Source organism: Sinocyclocheilus rhinocerous, unplaced genomic scaffold, assembly GCF_001515625.1.
Source record: "Sinocyclocheilus rhinocerous isolate Xijiao unplaced genomic scaffold, SAMN03320098_v1.1 scaffold656, whole genome shotgun sequence".
Classification (NCBI taxonomy): Eukaryota; Metazoa; Chordata; class Actinopteri; order Cypriniformes; family Cyprinidae; genus Sinocyclocheilus; species Sinocyclocheilus rhinocerous.
This window is the reverse complement of record NW_015648010.1, coordinates 909,819-932,160: the sequence shown is the minus strand read 5'-3', so window position 1 is coordinate 932,160 and position 22,342 is coordinate 909,819. Positions and strand designations below refer to the sequence as shown.

Here is a 22,342-nt window from a genome sequence, read left to right as displayed (position 1 = left end):
GACGTTAGAAGCTTCTTATTGTGTTTTACGATTCAGAGCGGCCGACGACGGATGGAGAGACTGGGGAAATAAACAGGCGCAATGAGAGGAAAACAGATCAGAGCCGGGAAAGGGGCTGAAGAATTGCGAGATGGAGGGGTAATCTGTCGGGAAGCGGGAGTTTGGGCTGGATGAATTCACAGATGTTTTAAAGTGCTAATCTAATCTCTCTGCCAGGCCTCTTCTTCTTAACTCCTTCCTCCTCCTCCTGTCTTTCTCGTGGCTTTTCTGGAAAGGATGGAATACACTTTAATGCTTCTCAGGAGCATCATGCACTGTGCAAGGTAATCGGTCGCAGTCATTCATCTGCCTGTTAGCAGCCATGTTTTCGAGGAGGGAGACATGTGCAAATGTAATGAGGGCCTTTTCTCTTGGAAAGGATGGAAAATAGGGAAAAACATCTTGTAGCAACCCGGAGCTGACTAAAAACGAGTGGAGAACAGAGAGGAGGAGAGGGGGAAAAGGGAAGGATGAGTTTTTTTTAGGTAATGTCACCCTTGGTGACCATCTATCATATTCGATGAACTCTCTTTTTTTTATCGGGTAGTCATTTTATTAATTGAACAGCTCTCATTTACTCACTCAATGTTTTGCTTCTTTCACGACCATAATTCCATAGTTATGGACGTGATAAAATACCAACGAGGATCGCGTTGCGATCCTGCTGTAAAAAGTAAAAACCCCACATATATCTGAAATTATACTCTACTTTAGTGGAAAAACTGACTCTTGTCTTGCTCTGACCTACTGCTCTTCCTCTTCCCGTTTTCACCCCCTCTTTTTCACTGGCGGGGAATGAGGAGGCTTTGTAATACAGTAGCCGCATTGAAATATTGTGACAGCTCCCCCCAGATACATAGGACGTGCTTGTTCACGGAACAATTCTTATTGCACTGAATGTTTTAGTGAAATCAAATACTGCTTGTTGTTTAACCTTAACCCGAGACCACCCAGCCAGAACGGGCTAGGATGTTCCTCACATCAATTGCTAATTTAGGATGAGCGGTTATTAGGGAAATAATGCAATTATTGTTACGGTTAATTAAATTAATTACATTTGAAGTGCTTCAAATGGCTATAAACTATGATCTACAAAATGTCAACTGAATTTGGTATGTTCATGCTGATTTTCTGACTGCGAGCTTTAATCCACACCTGTCCACTCCCACAGAGCAGTACACACTGTCCTTGTTTTGTTTTTTCAGCCCTGCGACTGCAATCCTGATTTTATTTTTTGTCATTGAGCATGAATCAATCCTGCATTTTTTCCCATTGAGCATAAACCAAACTAATTGTCATGTGTACACAGAACTGTTTATTTGTTTCAATATAATGTCAAAAAGATGTAGTAATCCTTATTGTGGGTTGCTTTTATTTTCTTTAAGAACAATACATTAAATCTCAAATTATATGGGTGGCTGCACTGCGTGTTTAAATTGAATGCTCAAAGTTGTCATTATCATCAAAGAGCAGGGAGAGGTGGTGCTTTGAATATTGTCTTGAAAAACTTGGAGCCTTGAAGTTAAAAAGGTTGAGAACCACTGGTCTGTTTAATAATTTGTCTGCCACAATGATGTAATGTCTTTGAATGACCTTCATTTGGGTTTTGTCTTTAAAAAAATAATTACAGGTGATTAATTGCGCATAATTCAATTAATTAATCAAATTATCATGTAATTAATTTAATTGACTGTCCTAGTTATTATAGAAGATTGAGCAGCTTATCTGCAGACATTTCAGATGGTTAATTTCGTTAAAGTTGTCACAACAGCATAAACTCATTAGTCACTTTTTATTTGGCATGTCATGAAAACTATCTTAAAATAGGTTTACTCTCATGCTGTTGACAGATAGTGCTATAATGAGAAGACCTGCTGTGCCGCTCGGAGGACTCTCTGTTTCTGTTTACCGGGCTGATGTACTGGGCACTGTTGCTGTTGACCCTCGCTCCTGTCTAGTCCTTGTAGCACTGTGGATGTGAAAGTCATAAAACACGTTCTATGATGATTCCATCCTGGCAACCAGCCTCCCACCTTTCCTGCCTGCCGCTCCTCTGTGGGCTTCATCTGAGGAGTAAACAGCCGAACAGCTGTCTTAACTTCTCTTCCTTCCGTTTATTCATTTCCAACTCTCTCTCTTTCCCCCTCTTCCCTTTCGTCATTCCTCGCTTTTCTTGTCCTCTCATGTTGGCCAGCAGGCTCTCAGTCATGCTGTGTTTCAGTATTCCTGCATGCTATATTAAAGGGGCCATATTATTCATGGCTATAGTATTTTAGTTTTTCCCTGAAGACCTCTTGTAATGATAGTCAAGGTTTTACCTTGGTTTGTTTTGACAGAAAACCTGAACCAAATTATGATTTTGCACCCTCTGTCTGGCCCTGAACTGACTGTCAGTGCCACGGTTTCTACAGTACATTCTACTTAGGCTTACAATGCTTTTAAGATATGCTGCCCAGGCTGTGGTGTTACTGTATCATTAAGATTTCTATTATGCAGTCGGTGTTTGGGATTGACAACCATGTTTACCAATGCTGTAGGTGGGACTCAAACTGGGACTTTCGAAAACCGATTGACTCCAGAAGAGTCCCAAACAGACAAGACGTTCTGTTGTGCTCTCTCAGAAATAAAGGTACGGAAGATGTCATTTGGGCAGTACCTTTTCAGAAGGTACACCTTTGTACCTTTGATTGGCTAACCTCCAGAATAGTTGACCCTATATGGTGGACCATTCTCCTGAATATTAAATAGCCGATATATTCATGTGACTTATATGATATATTCACATGATGCCAAGATTGTGTACGGTGGCCGAGAGAGCTCAGCGTGCTGCAAATGATAAAACACAGACAAATAGAAAAAACACCTGCAAATTAAGAAAACATCTTCATAAATTTGTAATTTTGTTGTGGTTTGTGCTACTTCTGTATTTGGTTGGATTGCGAGTATTTGTAGCGCATTTCTTTGTGTTGTGAGTATTTGCAGCACATGTGCTTTCAAACTGATGAAGATGTTTTCTTAATTTGCTGGTGCTTTTTCTATTTGCGTGTGATTTCTGAAGTTGCAGCGTGTTGAGCTCTCTCAGCCACCGTAGTTGTGGCATCATACCCATGTCAAATTCTAACTAAGCAGTGCAGTTTCAATAGTCAGGGTGAACTATAGAGGAAGCTTTTCAATGTGTTGTTCTAGTATGTCTGCATAAACCTAATTTTCCAAAAGACCACACAAAATCCTGTTTTCAACACAAAAGCAGGTGAGTAGGTACATTGTGAACCCCAGTCCAGTAGGGAGTACATTGAGTTATTGTAATTCATCTTAGTTGCTTTTTTTATTGCTTCTCCACAGAGAGTTCCTGAGAGGCTACAGGAGCATCGAGGGCATGCACACGAGACGTAGACAGGCAGACACAACAACTGAGTCAACACAGGCTGAGCCCAGGGTACCTGTAAAAGTTGAGCTCACATCTACCTGAGCCAACCTCCTGCTCTAATGTTTTGGTGATATATCTCCCATAGCATCCACTCAAAGCAGGGCACTGGCCGAGCTACACGTAGTCTGGCAGACAGACCTTGGAGAGAGAAGGCAAAAGGGAGGAGGAGCAACGAATGTGAATTCCAGCCGAGCGGGGATAGCATCCGCATCGCGAGACACCTGTAAAAACATAATTTTTCATCTCGGGCTGTGGGGGAAGGAGCAGACTGAAAATGGAAGAGAAAAAGAGAGGAAGGATTTTTGGTTGGTCCATGTGTGCATGTGTGTGATTACCTTCGCTACCACTAAGTCCTTGTCCAGGTTCTTGCTTTAGGTTTCCATTGCCCACAAAGCCACACTCTGCCCAGGAAGCAGAGACCCAACCAGCTTGTTTGGTTCTGGGGTAGCAGGTTTACCAGCTTACCAAGTTGGTTGAAGCTTGTTCAGACACCTGGTGGGGGTACCAGTGTCCCATGACGGGGATCAGTGACCAGCACATGTTTGCTCAGGGGTATCCAATTATGCTCCTGGAGGGCCATCTTACTGCAGAGTTTAGTTCCAACCTGGAAGTTTCTAGTTATCCTGAAGACCTTGTTTAGGTGGTTCAGGTGTGTTTAATTAGGACTGTAGCCAAACTCTGCAGTCAGGGCAGTGTTTCCCTACTCTGCTCCTGCAGGCACACCAACAGTACACATGTTCAGACTCTTCCTACTAATACACACCTGATTCAACTCCTCAGCTTGTTCATAGAGACTCCAAGACTAAAAATAGATGTGTCAGATAAAGAAGACATCCAAACCGTTGGTTTGGAACAGGGTTGGGAAAACACTGGTTTAAGGTACAACATCTTATCTCCCCACCTATGCCCACCTACACCATCTCTAATCTAGGTTTCAATTCTCTTGCTTCTGTCAACTATACTACCGATCAAAACCTCAAGATCTGTCTTCCTTGTGGGTTTTGAATAATTTAACCAACATTCTCAGCTAATTTGAGAGATTCTCACCTTTCCAGGTGGGAATATCCCTGGTCCATACATGTATTTGTACTGAAAATGTTTGGTAAAATGTTTTATTTTCTCAAGAAATTCAGACAATAGATGCTGTTATGACGCTCTTTGATGTGGCGTGACAGGCCGCTGTATAAACGCCTCAGTTCAAATGCCAGCATGGAGCGCGATCATCCCTTCATCTTTGCTGCTAGTTTTAACGCAAAATAAACATGAATGAACATCTCATGTAATCGCTCAATCAGTGTTTCAATTGCAGAAAGACATCAATAAATCAGCTTGTAAACAAAATGTCACGTAGGGTTTCAATGATCTACAACAAAATAGAACAAGCTTTGGTGATAACTAAGTGAATATTTAATTACTATAATACTGATTTCTCACTAGAAATAACATCAGAAGTGCGAAAAGTTCAGAAACATACATTTAAATGCAAATTGACCACCAAAAACAACTTTCAGATGCCAACTTTATTTTAGCTCAACCATCATGAAATGGAATGCACAGGATTATGGGATATCAAAGGCAGCAAAGGACACATCTATGCTGCCTTCAAAAATCAACCAGATGAAGGCATTTCAGGAGACAGGAAGTGAAGCTAACTTTGGATTTGAACGTGCCTTGCTGCCTTCCTACCTTGAAATGTGTCCTTCGAAGGCAGCATTTTCCAGTTTTCAGACGCAGCCTAGTGAGTCTGAAGACCTTGATTAGCTGGTTCAGATGTGTTTATTTAGGGATGGAGCTAAACCAGAGATTGTCTTACTAACCCCCCCCCTCTCTCTCACACACACACACACACACACGTTAGAAGATAATTGTAACACTAATGAGCTATCTGTATTGTAATTTTCAATCTTTATCTTTTCTGTCTCTAAAGGCTTAAGGAACTGAGAATACTGAAGCTCCTCTCATTTACTATGAGATGAATGAACATCAAGACCGCTGCAGACTGGGTCCAAGATCCTCAGCAGGATGAAAAACAGATGTTGAGAAAAAATCTATAGTGAGAGCTGATAAACTTATGCAGACATTTTGCAGTGTGTGAGAAGTCTCTTCCTATCACTTCAGATCCCTTCCACCAGATAACTTTCTCTCTACATTTTTACTTCCATCCTGAAATGACAGTACCTTGCTAAACTTAACTGGCTTAAGCTGGTCTAGCTAGTGTCCCAGTGCACGGAACCCTCTAAAACAAGGCTGATTAAAGTTTGTATTTATTTATGGCATGTTTACTACTCTGTATTCTTTCAAATTAAATTTTTAGGAAAGCAATTCTGGAAAAAGAAATCAAAGATTGAGATAATTAGAACTGCCTGATTAGTTTGTTGTTTTTATTACACATTTCACAATGGCTCCAGACAATGTCAGACATTCTCAAGGCTTTTGTTTAAACTGCACGCAAAGCATCACACTAAAATATAATCAGCTATTCATGGCAGAACATCGGAATAAGATCGGGCAGTTTTTTTTTTTACCTGTTGTCTATAAATACAAAGTTTGGTTAACACTTATGTGATAACTACATGATGACAATAGACACAAAGTTATGTATAATACCACTTAGCAAGCTTGCACACCTATGGCACATAACATAACATTTGGCACCGTGGAATGTTTAGGCAATTTTCTTTGTTTCACAAAGCTTCAATTGTAATGAAAGATCCCTCATAGTTCAGTCAATGCCAATATAAAGCTGCCATGATTCAGTGCTGTGGTTTTACAAATAATAGATGAGTAACACCAGTTTTAACTGGCTTTAAATGGATCTATAAGGCGTTCTGGTACTTATATATCTGCAGTATTTGTCAAGATTAAATATTCCATATTTTCTGCTATTTAAATATATATATTTATATTGATGCATTCTTAAATTAGATTTACTCTACTACCACAGAAGTATTTGTATAGCAAACTTTTCTTTGGACTGCACCATACATAAAAAAAATAGCAGGTCACCATAAATATTAGCACTAACACATTCAGACAATAACATCATAATTTCTTGGTGTCGTGAGTTTTAAATAGCTCATAAGAAGAAGTGCCCTGTAATCAGTTATAGTCTCTGTCACAGTGCATACTTTGAAGTTTCTTTTGCAACCAGAGATGAGGAGTTCAGTTTTCTTATTGCCTCTCCTCAGGTTTGAGTCTGTCCAGCGCCAAATGCTCAATAAGAGTCCACGGTCACTTTTTGGTCCCTTTGAGTTGTCAATGACGTAATGATTACGAGGAAAGAAGCACAAAACAGGAGCATGAAGGACACAACAACAAGAACATACTGTAGCTACTGGACACCTACAAGACAGAAAGCTGGAGTGTACTACATAAGACAGACACGTCACGTTGGGACTGAGTGCTTCTAAGGGTCGTTGTTCACACAAATACAATGCTTCATTGGACACAAGAAGTCAAAGCTGGGTTCCAGAGGACTACGGGAAGGTGCTCATGTTTTTAGTATAACAGTTTTACCTTGCTTTCTTTTCTCACTTACTGCTTTTAGTTCTATTTTTCAAGTCCACCCTTCTTATCTTATTCCATGAGAATTTTGCTATCGACAACCACAGCCCTCCACCACCATGTCTTGATAGTTTTTCAACACCACACGTTCCTCCTGATCCAGGTAAAGGAGGGCGATGGGGCTAAGGGCCGTTGGCACACAGCAGGCCCGCGGCACGGCCCCGTTTACGGAGTTGACCAGCGTCTGCACCATAGCATGGCTTGATGAATTCATATGGTCAGCCAGTGGGAAGCGGCACTCTCCGAGGCAAAAGAAAGCATCGTAACCGGACGGGGCCACGATCCATTTATTCCAACCTACATCTTTGAAGTCCACATACAGCGGGTGTCGACGGCAGCGAGCGCGGGAGAGCCGTTTGAGCTTAGCAGCCCTCCCACCATGTCGTTTCACTCGCCTTTCATTCCATCCCACCCGCCAACCTGTGTCAGAGCCCTGACCCCTATCACCCTTAAACCTGCCCCCGGTCCATCTGCCCCTGCCTCGTCTGCCAGCAGGGGTCTGCTTTTTGAGGGGCACAAAGGGCTCGCTGCGGCCATCGTGACTGTAAGTCACCAGCAACGGCCTCTGCCTCGCCCAGCTGTGCTCATCCTGCCCGGTGGACCTGCGCACCCGCAGATGATCCTTGGAAAGGCTGCTGTTATTATCAGCAATAATGTCCAGAATAAAAGACAGGCTCCCTGACCACTCAGATAGATTCTGAAACACTTCTCCATCCAGGGGAAAGGTTTCCCAGAGTTCTGTGGTCTTTCGATCTCTAGTCAGTGGGCGTGAATGGATCAGTGTGGGCTTTGATGCAGGGTCACTGTTGGAAAGATAAAGACTGACCACGTGAGAGTCTTCACTTGATCCTTCGTGCAGGACACGGAGCTCTGCCGACACCACGCTCTCTTCTGACGGAATGGAGGACAGATTGAAGCCAATGTGAATGCTGTCCCCTGTCGTTTTCTGCTCTTGTGGAACACTCAGGACTGTAGAATCTAGACGAAAAAAAAGAGAGACAAAGTTCTTAAGCTGTGAAATACTTTCTTTCCAACATGTTCAAACACTTGCTCTCTGGGTAATGGCATAATTGTCCAACTAAATAATAATTGCACATCATTTGCTAGGAGCACTTATGAAAATAAGCCTCGTCCTTCTTAACTTGTTCCAAGGTGTCTACGCTGATGCCAAGACTTGAGTGAAAAATATCAGAACATTGAACCCATGGGTAGCTTTTTCAGTGCGCATCCTGGCACCTAAGGCAGGTTAATTGACTTCCACACGTCTCTGTGCTGTGTTTATGGTAAATTTAGCCTTTTACGACTGCCAAGGGAATCTGTGTTCCTATGACCTAGTGCAATAGCTGCTCATACCTGTGTGGTGAAAGCATCGGATTGTGTTGGCTCCTTGCACATGCTGGGAGGGATAGCTAAACTCTGGGTCTTCAACGAGATGGTACTGTTGAGTGTGGAATCGATACAGGTCTAGAAGATACTGGGGCACCCGTGCCTCTGTACTGGGGTTGGGGTGTGACTGTAGGCCCAGGCGGGTCAGCAGGAGGTTTTGAATGGTATGGGCAAAACTAGGTTCCAGAGGACTACCAATGTTTCCATGAGTCTGACTGGGACCCTCCTGTTGACCTGATGAGACACGAGGTAGCAGCAGGACCATCAGAACCAGCAGGCTAGCAGGGAACATGTTGGACCTGTGGAAAGATAAAAAGAGGAGCCATTGTGAGACTTCTTAAGATATTTAAAAAAAAGTTTGTTTATCATTGCTATTTTGAACCCCATTGACTTTCACTGTATGGATAAAAGCCATCATACAGGTTTGGAATGGCACAATGACAGAAATTTTATTTTTGGGTGAACTATTTCATTAATTGATGGTGTTTATTCCAGTCAATGAATGAATACCTGACTCAGAAGAAATAATGGTCAAAATGTATTTCTTGTCCCAATTAGTGTTGCAATTGACCATATTTTTAACTTTAGCCCTTGAGCCATGTGTCTTTGTTTTGCCTCATATGTTGGCTGATTTAGCGCTAATAGTCTGGTTTGTTGTATAGAGTGGTAAGAAACTATCGCTTTGTGTTTTTGTTGTTGATTTACTGGTATTTGTTGTTTTGGAGACCGTAATCGCAGAAACAGTGTCATTAGGGAACTGAAGTAGTTTTACAGAGATTATGGTGTGTGCTGTTTGATTTAGAGGTCTACAATGGGCCTGTTAGACCAATTCATTAACCCTGTGTCTCTTGAGTTGATTTAACTGACAGATGAAAATAACCCAGGACATAGAGCATTGGTGCACTGTGTTCTTGAAAAGCATGCAAACTTACTTACTTGCAAATGTATATAGCCTTATGCTAGGCTATGTTGCGCTACATTATGTACATTATGTGGCATGACTTATTCTAGGATGCTCATGAGGCACATGATCATTCTTGAATGATTATAATGGTCAGTGTATAATGAAAGTAGATTTGAAATTGGCAGTTTGTTGACTTTGTGCTGCTGCCAGTGACCCAGAGAAAAGGACTCGTTGTCATGTGTGTCTAAAACAGCTGCTTGAAAATAATCACTAGGTTAAAGATTTAAAGTTTGTATTAGCACACTGATGTTTATGGTAGCACCCAATCTAAAGTAAATCACCTTTCAAAAGTAATTTGAGAGTGAGAGGTTTAAAATTGCCATGTTTTTCATACATTTATCCTAGTCTATACATATTTGTGAATAATTTTGGGAGCATCAAATTGACTTTTATCTATTCATTGATATACTGTGCAGAAAAAAGAAATCAAATAAATTTTATGACTTGGATTTGAAATGTTTAATATAACATGTATAGCCTGAATTTGGGCCCTGTCTACGTCACTGCTATGCAAGAGAAATTCTACCTGAAAAAATACCTAAAAGGACAGATTGGCACAGAAACACTTAGACCCTCCAGCACTTAGATCTCCTTCCTTTCAGTAACAGCTAATTGTTGCAAGCTGTCATCCATTAGTGACAAAATCTTCTCAAAGCTTACAGTATTGATCTATTCTTCCCATTGGTCCCATCTCTAAGCCAACATAAGCCTTCAATGGGTCCTTTACAAATATGTACTTTGGTGGAGTTCGTGAGAGGTGTCGAAGGGGTCATTTGAGAGCTTTGATAGAAACACTATTAAATGAATATTTTGGGTTAAATGCAACTCTATCAACAGTTTCAGCTGAAATTGAATTACAGTGGAAGTCAATGGGGCATCCATTGTATGCTTGGCCTTATTGTCTTCTGTAACAACGGTCAACACAGTCTGTTCTTACATACTGAGGGATTAGTCTAAATGATTTTGATGGTTTCAACAGCTTGCATGGCCTATATAGAGCTTATCTTGTATTTAGCCTAGAATATGCCTCTACAAGGTGCTGGGTGGTCTCACACAGGCCAGGAACACTTACATCTGAGACAAACTAAATGGTCTGTTGATGTAGAATGTGCTCAAGTCAGGACTTGCTGAGCAGTGACTCCTTTGGGAGTCTTGGATTATCCTCAACTGCAGGTGTTAAACGCACTGGAAAAGAGGATGTATACTGTCCTCCCGCTGTCCTCTACGTCCCCTCCAGCTCGCTCACACTCATTCACCAAACTCCAGCCGAATCCTGAGAGGACACACAGGATAAGACAGTCCCCCACGCCCACAGCATCCGGCAGTAAAATAGATTAAGTGGCTTTTACCCATCCACTCGATTGTTACGCCCAGTGGGAGCTCACAGAGGTGTATCTTCCAGATGGAGCTGTTCTCTTGAATGCCGCCTCCCCACTAAACCTTCATTAGACTCCTTCGCTTCTGTCTTCCCCGCAGTCCCTCCCCCTCATCGGCGTGCATTTGGGCCGCATACATGTTATGGTTTCTGTTGTGATTGGATTCGACATGTAATCACTTCCTCTACAGGGAGATCAGTAATCAGACAGAGGGGGCGGAAAGAGGCATTTATTAGACCCCAGAACAGACGGCGAGAGGTGACCCCAGCAGATGAAAGGTTCGGCCAGACTCGTGCCATTACCATAGCGACATGGCCTGTCGACCTCAGAGTGGAGGGCAGGGTTTCTTTGCATCCACTTATCTCTTTCAGCTTTCTTTCCACATCCCCCCCCTATTTTTATTCTTCTTATCAGTTCTCTTCCTCTAAAGCATGACTTCCAAAATTGATATATTGTTACACAGTTCTAGGAAAAGCAAGTTCTCTCTCTCTCTCTCTCTCTCTCTCTCATGTTTCCCCTTTTCAGATTTACTCAGAAGTCAGCAGTGTAGGGCCGTAGGGGTCATGGTGCCTCTGCTTGTTGCTGATTTATCCTCCACCGCTGTCTTCATGTTTCACATTTCACTCCGTACCCCGATCCCTCCGCTCTCCTTTCCTGTTGTTCTTCCTTTCGTTCATTCCCTAGACTGCTTCTCCCCAGCTCGCTCCCCCCCCTCCCTATTTTGTCATTTTGTTCTTGAAGGAACACTCTTAAACATGAATTGCTCTACATTTTCAGATTGAAAAGGTATCCACACTATAGCCGCTTTTCCACCGAAATTACCTGGAACAATTTGTCCCAGGAACTTTTTTTCCCAGCAGACCTGTTGCTGTCTGCGTTTCCATCGCAGTCTAAAGTACCGTGAAGATTAGGCTAGTCTGGTGACGGTCTGTGCGCATTTCTTAATACCAAGTAGGCCTACGCAAATGTCGGACTTGCGTGCTCGGTAATTTGGACTTCGCGAGTTCGACTCGGGAGTGTGAACTCCGGGGGACAGGCCGACGCAAGTCCAGTAATTCTGCAGATGTAACAGCAGCGTACTTGAAAACGTCAGTCAGCTCGACTTGGCTACTGCAATTTCCCTCACTGTATTTACAATATGACGAAATATGACATCAAACACCACTGCCTCTTTTTGTTTTCATTTAAACATATTAATAGACGCAGAAATGTAGTTTAGGGAATGTACATACATTACAATGAAACGGAATATTATATCAAACGGCATTGCCTCTTTTTTATTTTCATTTTAACATATTAATAGATTAATAGAATTAAGACCAAAGATTACCTGTTAGATTAACCCAAAACAAATTATATCTCATGTTTAACCACTACAGAGACATCGGAGCCAGCGGCAAATGTCAGAAGGACAAGCCGAGTTGAGGCTGCTCTCGTTGGGATACATGAGTACTGAGCGCCCGCTGATCGTGTGGAGCTCACATCTCCGAAATCAGCGGCGCACATTTTCAAATAGGTGCTGTCTTAATAAATAAACCGCAGATTTGAGTTTTAAACAACTACATTCTCGCCTGAAATACTTTTAAAACTACATTTCATGACACAATAACAGTAATATTTAAAAAAAAAAAAGCGAATAAATGGTGGTTGAAATACAATGCGTGAACTCAACCAATCAGCGTGTTGAGCGCCCAAGTCCCACCCCCGAAAGTTCCTGACCTTTAAAAAAGTACTACCTCGCGAACAGGGACTTTCTGAGGGGCAAATTTTTACCCGGAACTTTATTTAGATCCTGGTTCCTGCGGTGGAAACACACCGAGTACCGGCCCAAAGTCCTTAGTTCCTTGGGAAAGTTCCTGAGGTGGAAATGGGGCTTATATCTTGAGTCCCCAAGGCATGCAAGAAGTCACAAATGTTAGAGCTGTGCCTCTGTTCTGCTGCATTAAAGACATGAAATCATTAGAATAATATTGCAGGTAGCCCGCAGGGGTAATTTTATTGGAGTATATTAGCACAAAACTGTAATTTATCCCAGCTGGACCGATTAAGAGATAATGACAGCAGCCCAGACCTCAGATTGTGCCCCATAACATTCAGTGGAACAATCCTCTGACCGTACACACATACACATGCACCCCACTGTTAGAGACTGAAAAACACACTCCAGAACTGATACAGTTATAGGAACATACACACCACTTCTATGCAGCTTGCCAAAGGTTCAGCTAAGAACAGACTAAAGTGGTCTCCAAGGATGAGTAGACCAGACAAGACATTTCCTCCCAGAATCCTCCCCTGACCCCCACATAACATTCTGTTATCAATTTGACCGATTTGATGGTCCTGAAACCCTCAGACAGTGTTGTATTATCATCTGGCAAATGCAGAGGGATCTAAATGTATGATCTATTTTAGCTAACACAACATTGTAACATCCCATTTTGTAAGCTCTGAAAAGACACATCGCATATCACAACTTCCTTTTTCTGCCAGATTGTGTCTTTATGATTTATCCAGTTAGCAAAGGGCTTGCCTGTTTGTTTGCTATACATTTTATCCCCCAAGCCAAAAGCATATATTGAGCTCTCTGCCAGCCCCGGACAGCAAGGATATACTCTCCACAGTCATTTCTTCTGCATGCTCCAGCAAGGCAATCTTAGCAGTCCGCAAGTCTTTTACAGAAGATTGTCTGCGTTTTGCCTTTGGTGGAAACATTGACCTGCCTGTTTCACGTGTTCTGAGGATGCATCTCCACTATGAATCTGTCATTGGGTTTGGTGAGTAACACGTGTGAATTTTTAGCATAGAGCAGACAGTTTGGTAAGGAATGGGTGGTTGTTTGACATTTAAGATTTGAGTCACACACTGCAGAATATAATTTTCTTAATCGCTATTGTACATATTGTCTTGTTTTCCATTGTCTAAACCCCCTTAAAACAAGATCAATTGACCCGAGAAGCGAAATTCTGTGAGATGAAACTTGTTTACAGCAAATAAGCAAAAACCTTAGTAAAGTTTATATTATTTGTGCCTTTGTGTTATACAAAGGGGTAATAAAATAAACTTCATTAAACTTAATAAAAACTTACACAACTTTGCTTCTCAAAGTCAATTTGTCTTGATTACAAAAAGTTTAGATGTTCTACACAAGCACTTGTCACTAGTTTTGCCCGTGGCACAGGATACGACTGATGTTGCAAGCGTCAAGGTGTTCTGCTGCGGAGGTTGGTACTCACGTCCAGGTGAAGTGGGAGGTGTGCAGAGTCCATGGTTTGTCCTTGAGCTCCAGCGTTACTGACCCTCTCCTCTCATTCGCTCCTGAGGATGGAGTAGACGCCGTCTGCCTCTCCTGGGTTAGTGAATGTACCTCTGGAATAACGTCAGCCTCTCCAGCTTGTCCTCAAGCAGTCATCCTCTTCTGAGTGTCAGAGAAGTGCGCTCTTAAAAAACATCCACCAGCTTCCCTGTGGCTGACCGGACGCTGCTGTTATGCCAGGACCAGGACGCACAATAGCAGTTGAGAAGGAGACCAGGATAATGAAATGGATGAGAGAGGAATAATTGGAAGTTTTATGCCGGCTAAATTACCTCCTGTCCCTCTGGCTTTGGAGCTGACTTTCTCCCTTCCTCTCTCAATCTGTCTGTACTTCTCTTTTGTGCTCTCCTCCCCTTTTTCCTCCCTCGCTCTCACTCCCTCTCTCTCTCTCTCTCTCTCTCTCTCTCTCTTACCAGCTGGTAAACTCAGTTAAACTCTAATTGACTTTCCTGTCCATTCGGAACCTCCCTGATAGTGATGTCACCGATGCCCCCTCCCTCCACCCACCTTCTCCAAACACACACACAAACAAAGATAAGGTCAGGGCTGCTTTAAATACACAGTACATGTCGGATTGCCATTTGCAACTTTACATTTGGGTCTAAATGTTTCTTTTGAAGGAAACAGGAAAAAACGTGAAAGATAAAGTTGAGCACACAATGGGCGGCACGGCCGGTTGATCTGACATTATCCGAGCGAGTGTTTATTCTGGAGGGAGTCATGAAGGTGAAAGAGAACTAATGATGATACAAGATTAATTCACTGTCATTGGTGCAAATGAACAGCCAGAGGGTGCCAGGAAAACACATCTATCACCAGCAAGAGAGAGAGAGAAAGGGGCACGGATATAATGAGTGCAAAAGGAACGCAAAAAGAAAGAGAGACGAGAGAGGGAGCAAGGTGTGCTCGTCCTTCCGGTGGAGTGGACTGCATTGGTATGCATCTGGCAGGGCAATGAGAAAATGTCTGTAACCTCACAAGCATCGTCTGACAGATTGGATTGCATCTGTTGAATCAGTTGAAACACCCCCTTCTCAACACACACACACACACACACACACTCAAATACAGAGAAACCGGTTCGCCCATGCAAGGACACTACTTTCCAGAATGTTCTATGGCATAGGACTGTATGATACAGATTTTACATTGGACGTCAAGTGGCAACTCAATAAAAAAAATCAGACATTAAAATTAATTAACATGAATATAGAACAAGAAAATTACAGATTTGAATTTGAGATGTGACTTTTAAACATTTTTCCGTTTTAGAATTTTGAATTTGTAAACTCAAATCTTAATATTTATTGGTAATTTCACCTCCAAAAAAAAAACAACTTTTTGTCAGTGTCTAAATTTAATGTTAATGTATTTTATGTCTAAAATTATAATAAACACACAAACAAAAATATTTTTGTAATTTTTATAGCTCTATATATATAAATTGCACAGGCACAACAATATGCAAAAATATTAACATGTCTAAATTGGACATCATTTCATGCTCTCTGCTTCCAGTGATTCACTGCACAAAACATTGTGGGCACCACAAATGATATTCACTGCAAGTGAAACCACATGTATTATAGTCGGAGTTTATATTGTCTTTATTTTGAGTAGTTTGCCTCATGGTATTCTGGATAACGGCATATCACGCAACCTGTCTAACCTGTCCTAACCTAATCTGACTAGTTCCAACTACCTGACAGATGAATTTGTTGCAAAATCCCATAAAGTTTGATTTGATGCACAGTCTAGATATGGGAAGAGCTTTCTTCAAGAGTTGTTCCTAAATGCATTATCCTTGCCATATTAGAACAGACGTGCAACCCATTTTTGGTCAACGAGTCTGTTGCTGAAAATAACTGTTGGCTGAGTGAGGGAGTTTGTCTAGAAATAAAAAGGAAGGAAAAAGAGCAAGACTACTGTTGGATGATAAAAATGAGGAGCTTCCTGTAGACTTGCTCTCAGTTGATGTTCACAGTCACTGTTTGAAACGGTTCAGAGAGAGAGAAATGTCATCGCCCTCAGAGTTGGGAGAGTCTTCTGCATTCCGACACGGGTGGGGCATCCTGAATTAATTCATTTATTTATTGGCCGCGATGTCCTTGTGCAGATCTGTGAGAATTTATTCACAAACTATTCCTCTCTGTTGTGGCGTGCTGTTTCTGGCTTGTGGCCGGCAGGACAATTACATATAACCGAATGCAACCCTCAAATGTCACTGGAAATATTTTTTCTTAATCCCTCGGGATGCTCTGTTGTTTGACTGTCACCATCTGCTCGCTCAATAAACTTTATACTTTTTTTTTTACATGTATTTTCAGTCCTAGCATATACTCTCACGATTTTCCCATTCCATGAATTACTCTTCATAGCCATATAGGGAAACCAGATGAGATTTACTGTTAAACTAATCGAAAACGTGACACCCACCCCAATGATGGCTATGATATCATTTCATATTTCCTTCTCTTCTCCTCTTACCTTCCTCTTTTCCCCCTCTATCTTGTTTTGTTTTGCCGTTCTGCTCTGTCCGTACTCACCCACCAGAGGCAGGAGGAGTTCCCGTCCACTTTAACCTCTGATGTGTCAGGAAAGCAAATGTGGCCCCACTGGTAATGACATAAGAGGCGTTATAGCTTTACATTCATGTAAACTGGCATCATTTTTAATTCAAGTTGATTTTTTCAGGGACTAAACATGATATTCAAGATATGCTGCTCTGTTTGTTGTTAGGGGTTACACTTTATTTTGATGGTCCCCTTTAGAAATTCTGTTGACTGTAAATAGCTTTGCAACTTTCTAGGTTAGGGTTAGTAGTTGGCATGATTAAAAAAGTTACATTTTTAGGCTGCTCCACCTCAGCAGTCAACAACACTCATCAATGACAAAATGTTTAAAATGGCCAATTAAATCAAAGTAGACGGAGTTTATTGTTCACAGAAGCTGAACATGAATTTCAGCACGACATTTAATTTTAGTGTGAAAAGAGTGTGAAGTAAGAAGTAGCAAAACATTTAATATTTTACAAATATGTTGGGATAGAAAATGTCAAATGACTGACAGTGACATCCAGTGATGCAAACTATTCTATTCTATTTGTTTTGGAATTAAAAATAGTCTATTATTTGTGATTCATGTAAAGAAAAGAAACATAAACAAAGCCCTTTTTGACACATTAAAGGGTGAGTTCACCCCAAAAATGACAATTTTCTTTGGATGCCATTTGGAGGTAAAGATATTTAGGCAATAAGGACTTATTTTTTGATTCATAAAATTGAGATTAAACCACTGAAGTCACCTGGATTACTTTTACATTGTTTTTCAGAACATTTTGAAGCTTGAAACTTTTAGATGAACAGAGTTTCAATGGAGGGGCAGAAACCTCTCAGGATTCATAAAAAAATATCTTTTGTGACCCGAAGATGAATGAATGTCTTATGGGTTTAGAACAACATAAGGGTGAGTAAATGATGACAGAATTTGCATTTTGGTAACCTTTTACGAGTGAATGCGTGCATGTTATTTGCAAATAGCTCAAATGCATTACTTTACAATAAATTAAATTTATTTTACTTTGACTATTTTTCTTTATTTTTATTAATTCCATTAAATTAATTTAAATCCCTTCTATTCTTTATGTAAAAAGAAATGCTTACAACGCCACGCCTTAAAGTTCAAGACATGGTTATGATGACCTAAGACGCCAGATTCATTCTGTTTTACTTGCATTTGAAGAGCTTAGTATAAATAACAGACCATTTCAATGCAATGAAATGAGCTGGTGCATGCAGGGACTTTTACTTTGATGGTATTTAATCTGAGTTTATTTAACACAGGTGAATAACTTGCTCCAATAATTCTCTCAACAATTAATAATTCTCTGGACAAACACGGGTTGCTTTGCATTCGATAGAAATTCCAAAGTGCGTTCTGAGATAAGATTCCTTTCTCTTTAGGTCATTGTTTGTTGAAAGACAGAGAGGGGGAGAGAGTGATGAGATTAGCCTCGTTCCCGTAGCCGCTCTTTAAATGAGACGGCGAGAGACCAGCGGCTTCCTGAGTGTTAATCGCTGTGCTGCCAGCATACGCTTCTCTGCATTACATGATAAAACACGGCTGGCCATCACAGATATATAAAGACACACACACACTCTTATTGTATTGTCCTGATACTCTACCTCTCGCTCCTCCACAACACATTCCAATGATGTAATCGGTGTAAATGTTTAAGACAGGGTAAACATGCACCAGGCTTTTTGTCCCGTTTTGTTATCAATGCAGTGATTTTGTCAGTGATCTAATGCACAGGAGCTTGGTGTAGTTGGATGAGAGTCTGTGTTGGTGGCCCCTGAACCTTCACCTTGGCCCTTAGGGGCCCTGACAGCTTCTTTTAGAGACACAATCAAGCAGCAGTTCACCCAAGGGAAGATGTCAACGAAACAAAGATTTCAAATCCTTGTTAAACTTCAGTTCCTGATAAACTAATGTTCAGTAAATAGAGTTTATGCACATTCACTTTGACTTGGTGGTGGTAGTAACTGCAACTTTATATCTTATTTCTTGTAATTGTGACTTTGTTTCTAATTGCTTCCGTGGTTACGAACAAAAACAAGTACTGGGTTAAAATTTCAAGAGCTGCTGTTGATCTGTACGGTTTTCATTGAATGAAGTCCATATTGGGTGCCAGATCAACTTAGAGTTACATACAAAGTCCAGAATAAAACTCTGTGCATTGAGAACAAATGCAATTAGCATGGCTTTGGCAAGTAAAATCAAATCAATCAATCAATTAAATTAGTAAATGAAAATAAAATAACTAGCCATGCAATTGGTAACATGCCCAGTAACTTTAGTATATGTATTGAAACGGATGAATCTGAAACCAAATGAGCAATTAAATCAAAGAAAAGTTTGATTTTACAAGTTTTACAGGTTACAGGTTAGATGTTCTTAGGATACCTACAGTTCCAGATGTATATATCGGTTGCCATTTTGGGAATATTTCCAAAACAGAAATTACAAAATCATGACAGCGCTTTTTGTCTGTTTTATTTTTATTTATTTAGACTTCTACATGTATATATTTATATATTTTAAAATATATATTATCAATAAATTTATTTTAAATTCAAAAGTAGAGTTTCTTTCTGGTAATATATTTTTTATGAATAATAATTTCTCCTCAATTTATATTATTTTTATTTTATTTATTGAGACTGCTGCAAGTATATATATATATATGATAACGACCTCTTCTTCACATTGTTCAGAGTTTGAACGCATGGCATACAGCTGCAGGAGTCTCAGCTGTCTCATAAATGATAGCAAGCGACACTCTTGTCCTGCAATTAGCTCTAATCTAGCCCTCTGTTTATCATCGGTGGAGGCAGGAGGAGCGTAAAGCTTCGGCCAGCCCCAGGGATGAGGGGGGTCAGTAAACGAGACGGAGGGGCTTTCAGAAGAAGAGGAAGATTAGAACTAACAGGAAGTGCGCTCTCCTCTGCTCATGTAAACGTGTCTGGGTGACTGGACGTCTGAAATAAATAAATCAGCCTTGTGGGAGATGTCCGCAGCAGCGGTGGAATTTTTCCTCCGAAACAGAGAAAGCAGCGCGACACACGCATGCACACATACGTCCATAATCCGTCTCCATGCCGACCATCCTTACTGTGTGTAAACAGTTTACAGTAGACAACATGAGTGAAGGAGCAAAGAACAAAAAACTGCTTTGGGATGAACAACACAGGGTAATAAAGACAAGCAACCACAATAAACCTGGTAAAGCCAATATAATGTTGTTGTACAAACCTGCATATATCCAATACAGTTTTTCACCGTATATAGTAGGGGAATTTACCGTTAACCATTTAACAGGTTTTTACTGTAGCATTTTTACAGTCTTTTACCGTTAAATTCACGGTCATTTGAGGTATATTTATGTTTTTTTTTTTTTACCAAATTCTCTAACCTGAGACCAAAAGTCTGTCTGTCTGTCCGCTATCTATCGATCTATCTATCTATCTATCTATCTATCTATCGATCTATCTATCTGTCTATCTGTCTGTCTGTCTGTCTGTCCGCTATCTATCTATCTATCTATCTATCTATCAATCATCTATCTATCTATCTATCTATCTATCTGTCCGCTATCTATCTATCTATCTATCTATCTATCTATCTGTCTGTCTGTCTGTCTGTCTGTATGTCTATCTATCTGATGTTATTAATAATAATCAGACTACAATTCTTCTGCCAAGTAACAGTTAAATAGCTTATTCACATTTGTAGATGTTTTATGCTGGAAAATAGCAAACTCACCTGGCGCATTAATGTACTGTAAAATGCAGATACGAGAGTGTGTGTAAGGGTGTGTTATAGAGCACGGCTCATCCAATCAGAATTTGAGTTGCACTAATTATAAAGTAAATAACACAACAGTTTGCAACAGTATCTCACATGATCCCTTGCAGTTAGTGAGCAGTAAGCTGTGCGGTATGTTATGGATAACTCTATAGAGACTTTAGACTCTTGCTGAAAACTCCAAATCATCAGTCTCTCTTTTGTCCTCATGGGTGGCCTCTGGATGTCCAGAATCTGCCATTCGATATCAGAGAGATATACATCGCTCTCTAAACACATGGAAACTCAGCACAGTCTGGGCTTCAGACAGACTTTCCGAAAGAGGGCTGTATGTGACCCGTCGTAAAAAAGAAAAAAAAATACTAAAAATCATCAAGCGATTGAACTTTTCATGGAAACTGTGTCCACGCAGGCGTGCCGGAGAACTGATGGAATATGAAACACAGCTCCAGTCTCAGATCTCTGATCAGAAATCCCATTGAAAGGATGACGGCCTAATCCAATATCACTGGGATCAGGTGGCTCGTGAAAACGTCCTTCAAAATATCTCAAATCAGGAAGATAATGTTTCACCCACAGATACAGGGGTTAAAACACGAACAAGCGAGATAAAAACGACAAAAGGCAGATCGAGAGAAATGACAGAGAGAGAAAAACAGCAGGTCGTAACACAGAGACCACCGGCCAAAAACAGGTGCCTGCCTGTGTGGATGATATAGTTTTAGTTGTTCTTAAAAGCTTGAATTCAGAATAGCAGTAGTTTTCTTTCAGCAGAGTTGTGTTGCATCACATCTGGCCGTGGTAAACAACAGGACAAACTCATTATGTGTCAAACGAAGACAAAGGGTGTTGCGTAACTTTATTATTTTGTCTTCCATTCATCTTGGAAGGGCTCTTGCATCATTTAGGGGTTTATTTTATGATAATGAACGGCTGACTGTATAATATCCCACTTAAACTTTTATCGCACTTGTAAATTAGTTTAAAACTTCCACAAAGAAAATGTGTTCATTGCAACATAAAAAAGTCCAGCAACAAGACAAACACTACTATATTGCAGTATTACAGTTTTTCTCATTTGCTTTGGCTCTTTTTTTTCAAGAGCAATTGACCGTGCGCAGGGAGCTTGATTGACATGTGATCTGACCAGTCAGAACGCAGATATTATGTGCCGCCGCTGCTATCCCACATCTTGCCCGACAGCTACGGCCGGTCTCCATAGAAATCCATATTAAAACGGGGTAAAAAGAATACTTGTTTTGCGTCCCATGTCCGGCGCTGTATGCATGGCTTGCAGCGCTTAAGTTAAATACTGAGTGTGAAATAAATTTATTTATTTTTTGCCAAAAAATAGCACTTTTAACTTGGTAGGTACAAATAGAGAGAGAAATGATGTTGCCATGAACAAAGTTCAAATATATAATATACTGTTTATTATATAGAAATATATGAAGGCGCAATACAGCAATTGACCAATCAGAATCAAGTATGCCAGAGAGCACAGCATTTAAATGAGTCTGCTTCTGCTGTTAGCTCATTTGTAAAATTAGGTGCTAAAATAAACACAGACAGCATGTGCAAATACATGTGCAAATCACTCTTCCACCGAAGTCTAGGATTCGGGATGGCCTTGTTTGACTGGACGGAGACTGAGTGTGTATGCGTATCTGTATATGTCTTCTGTTCCTTATCTAGAGCCGGTGTTTATTCAGATCCAGACTCACTGATAGGATCAGTAAATACGCTGGCCGAGAGCGACGTGCCCTGGGACCCTGCCAGTCCATCCCTCCATCTATTCCCTTTCCTCTCTGCCCCTTTATTTTGTCTTCTTCCCATCTCATCATGCATCCCGCCCGGATCGCCCCCAGCCCCTAATCACGAATCCTGCCGCTCTTCCTCTTCTC

The 22,342-nt window shown here is 40.9% G+C and overlaps 1 protein-coding gene across 1 annotated transcript; it reads right to left on the bottom strand.

Annotated features, from left to right (window-relative positions):
* Window positions 1-5,832: 5,832 nt before the first annotated feature.
* LOC107709563 (bone morphogenetic protein 2-like) lies at window positions 5,833-14,385 on the bottom strand. The gene is made up of 3 exons (XM_016514069.1): window positions 13,993-14,385; window positions 8,384-8,715; window positions 5,833-8,008 (listed from the first exon to the last, which is right to left on the bottom strand). The coding sequence occupies exons 2-3, from the start codon at window positions 8,706-8,708 to the stop codon at window positions 7,062-7,064; spliced, it is 1,272 nt and encodes a 423-aa protein (XP_016369555.1). The 5' UTR covers window positions 8,709-8,715; window positions 13,993-14,385; the 3' UTR covers window positions 5,833-7,061.
* Between the last annotated feature and the right edge of the window lie 7,957 nt (window positions 14,386-22,342).

Coding starts and splice junctions, on each gene's coding strand:
- LOC107709563 (XM_016514069.1), bottom strand. CDS start 8,708: ATGTTCCCTGCTAGCCTGCTGGTTCTGATGGTCCTGCTGCTACCTCGT. Junction 8,009..8,383: donor CCGATGCTTTCACCACACAG/GTATGAGCAGCT, acceptor TTTTTCGTCTAG/ATTCTACAGTCCTGAGTGTT.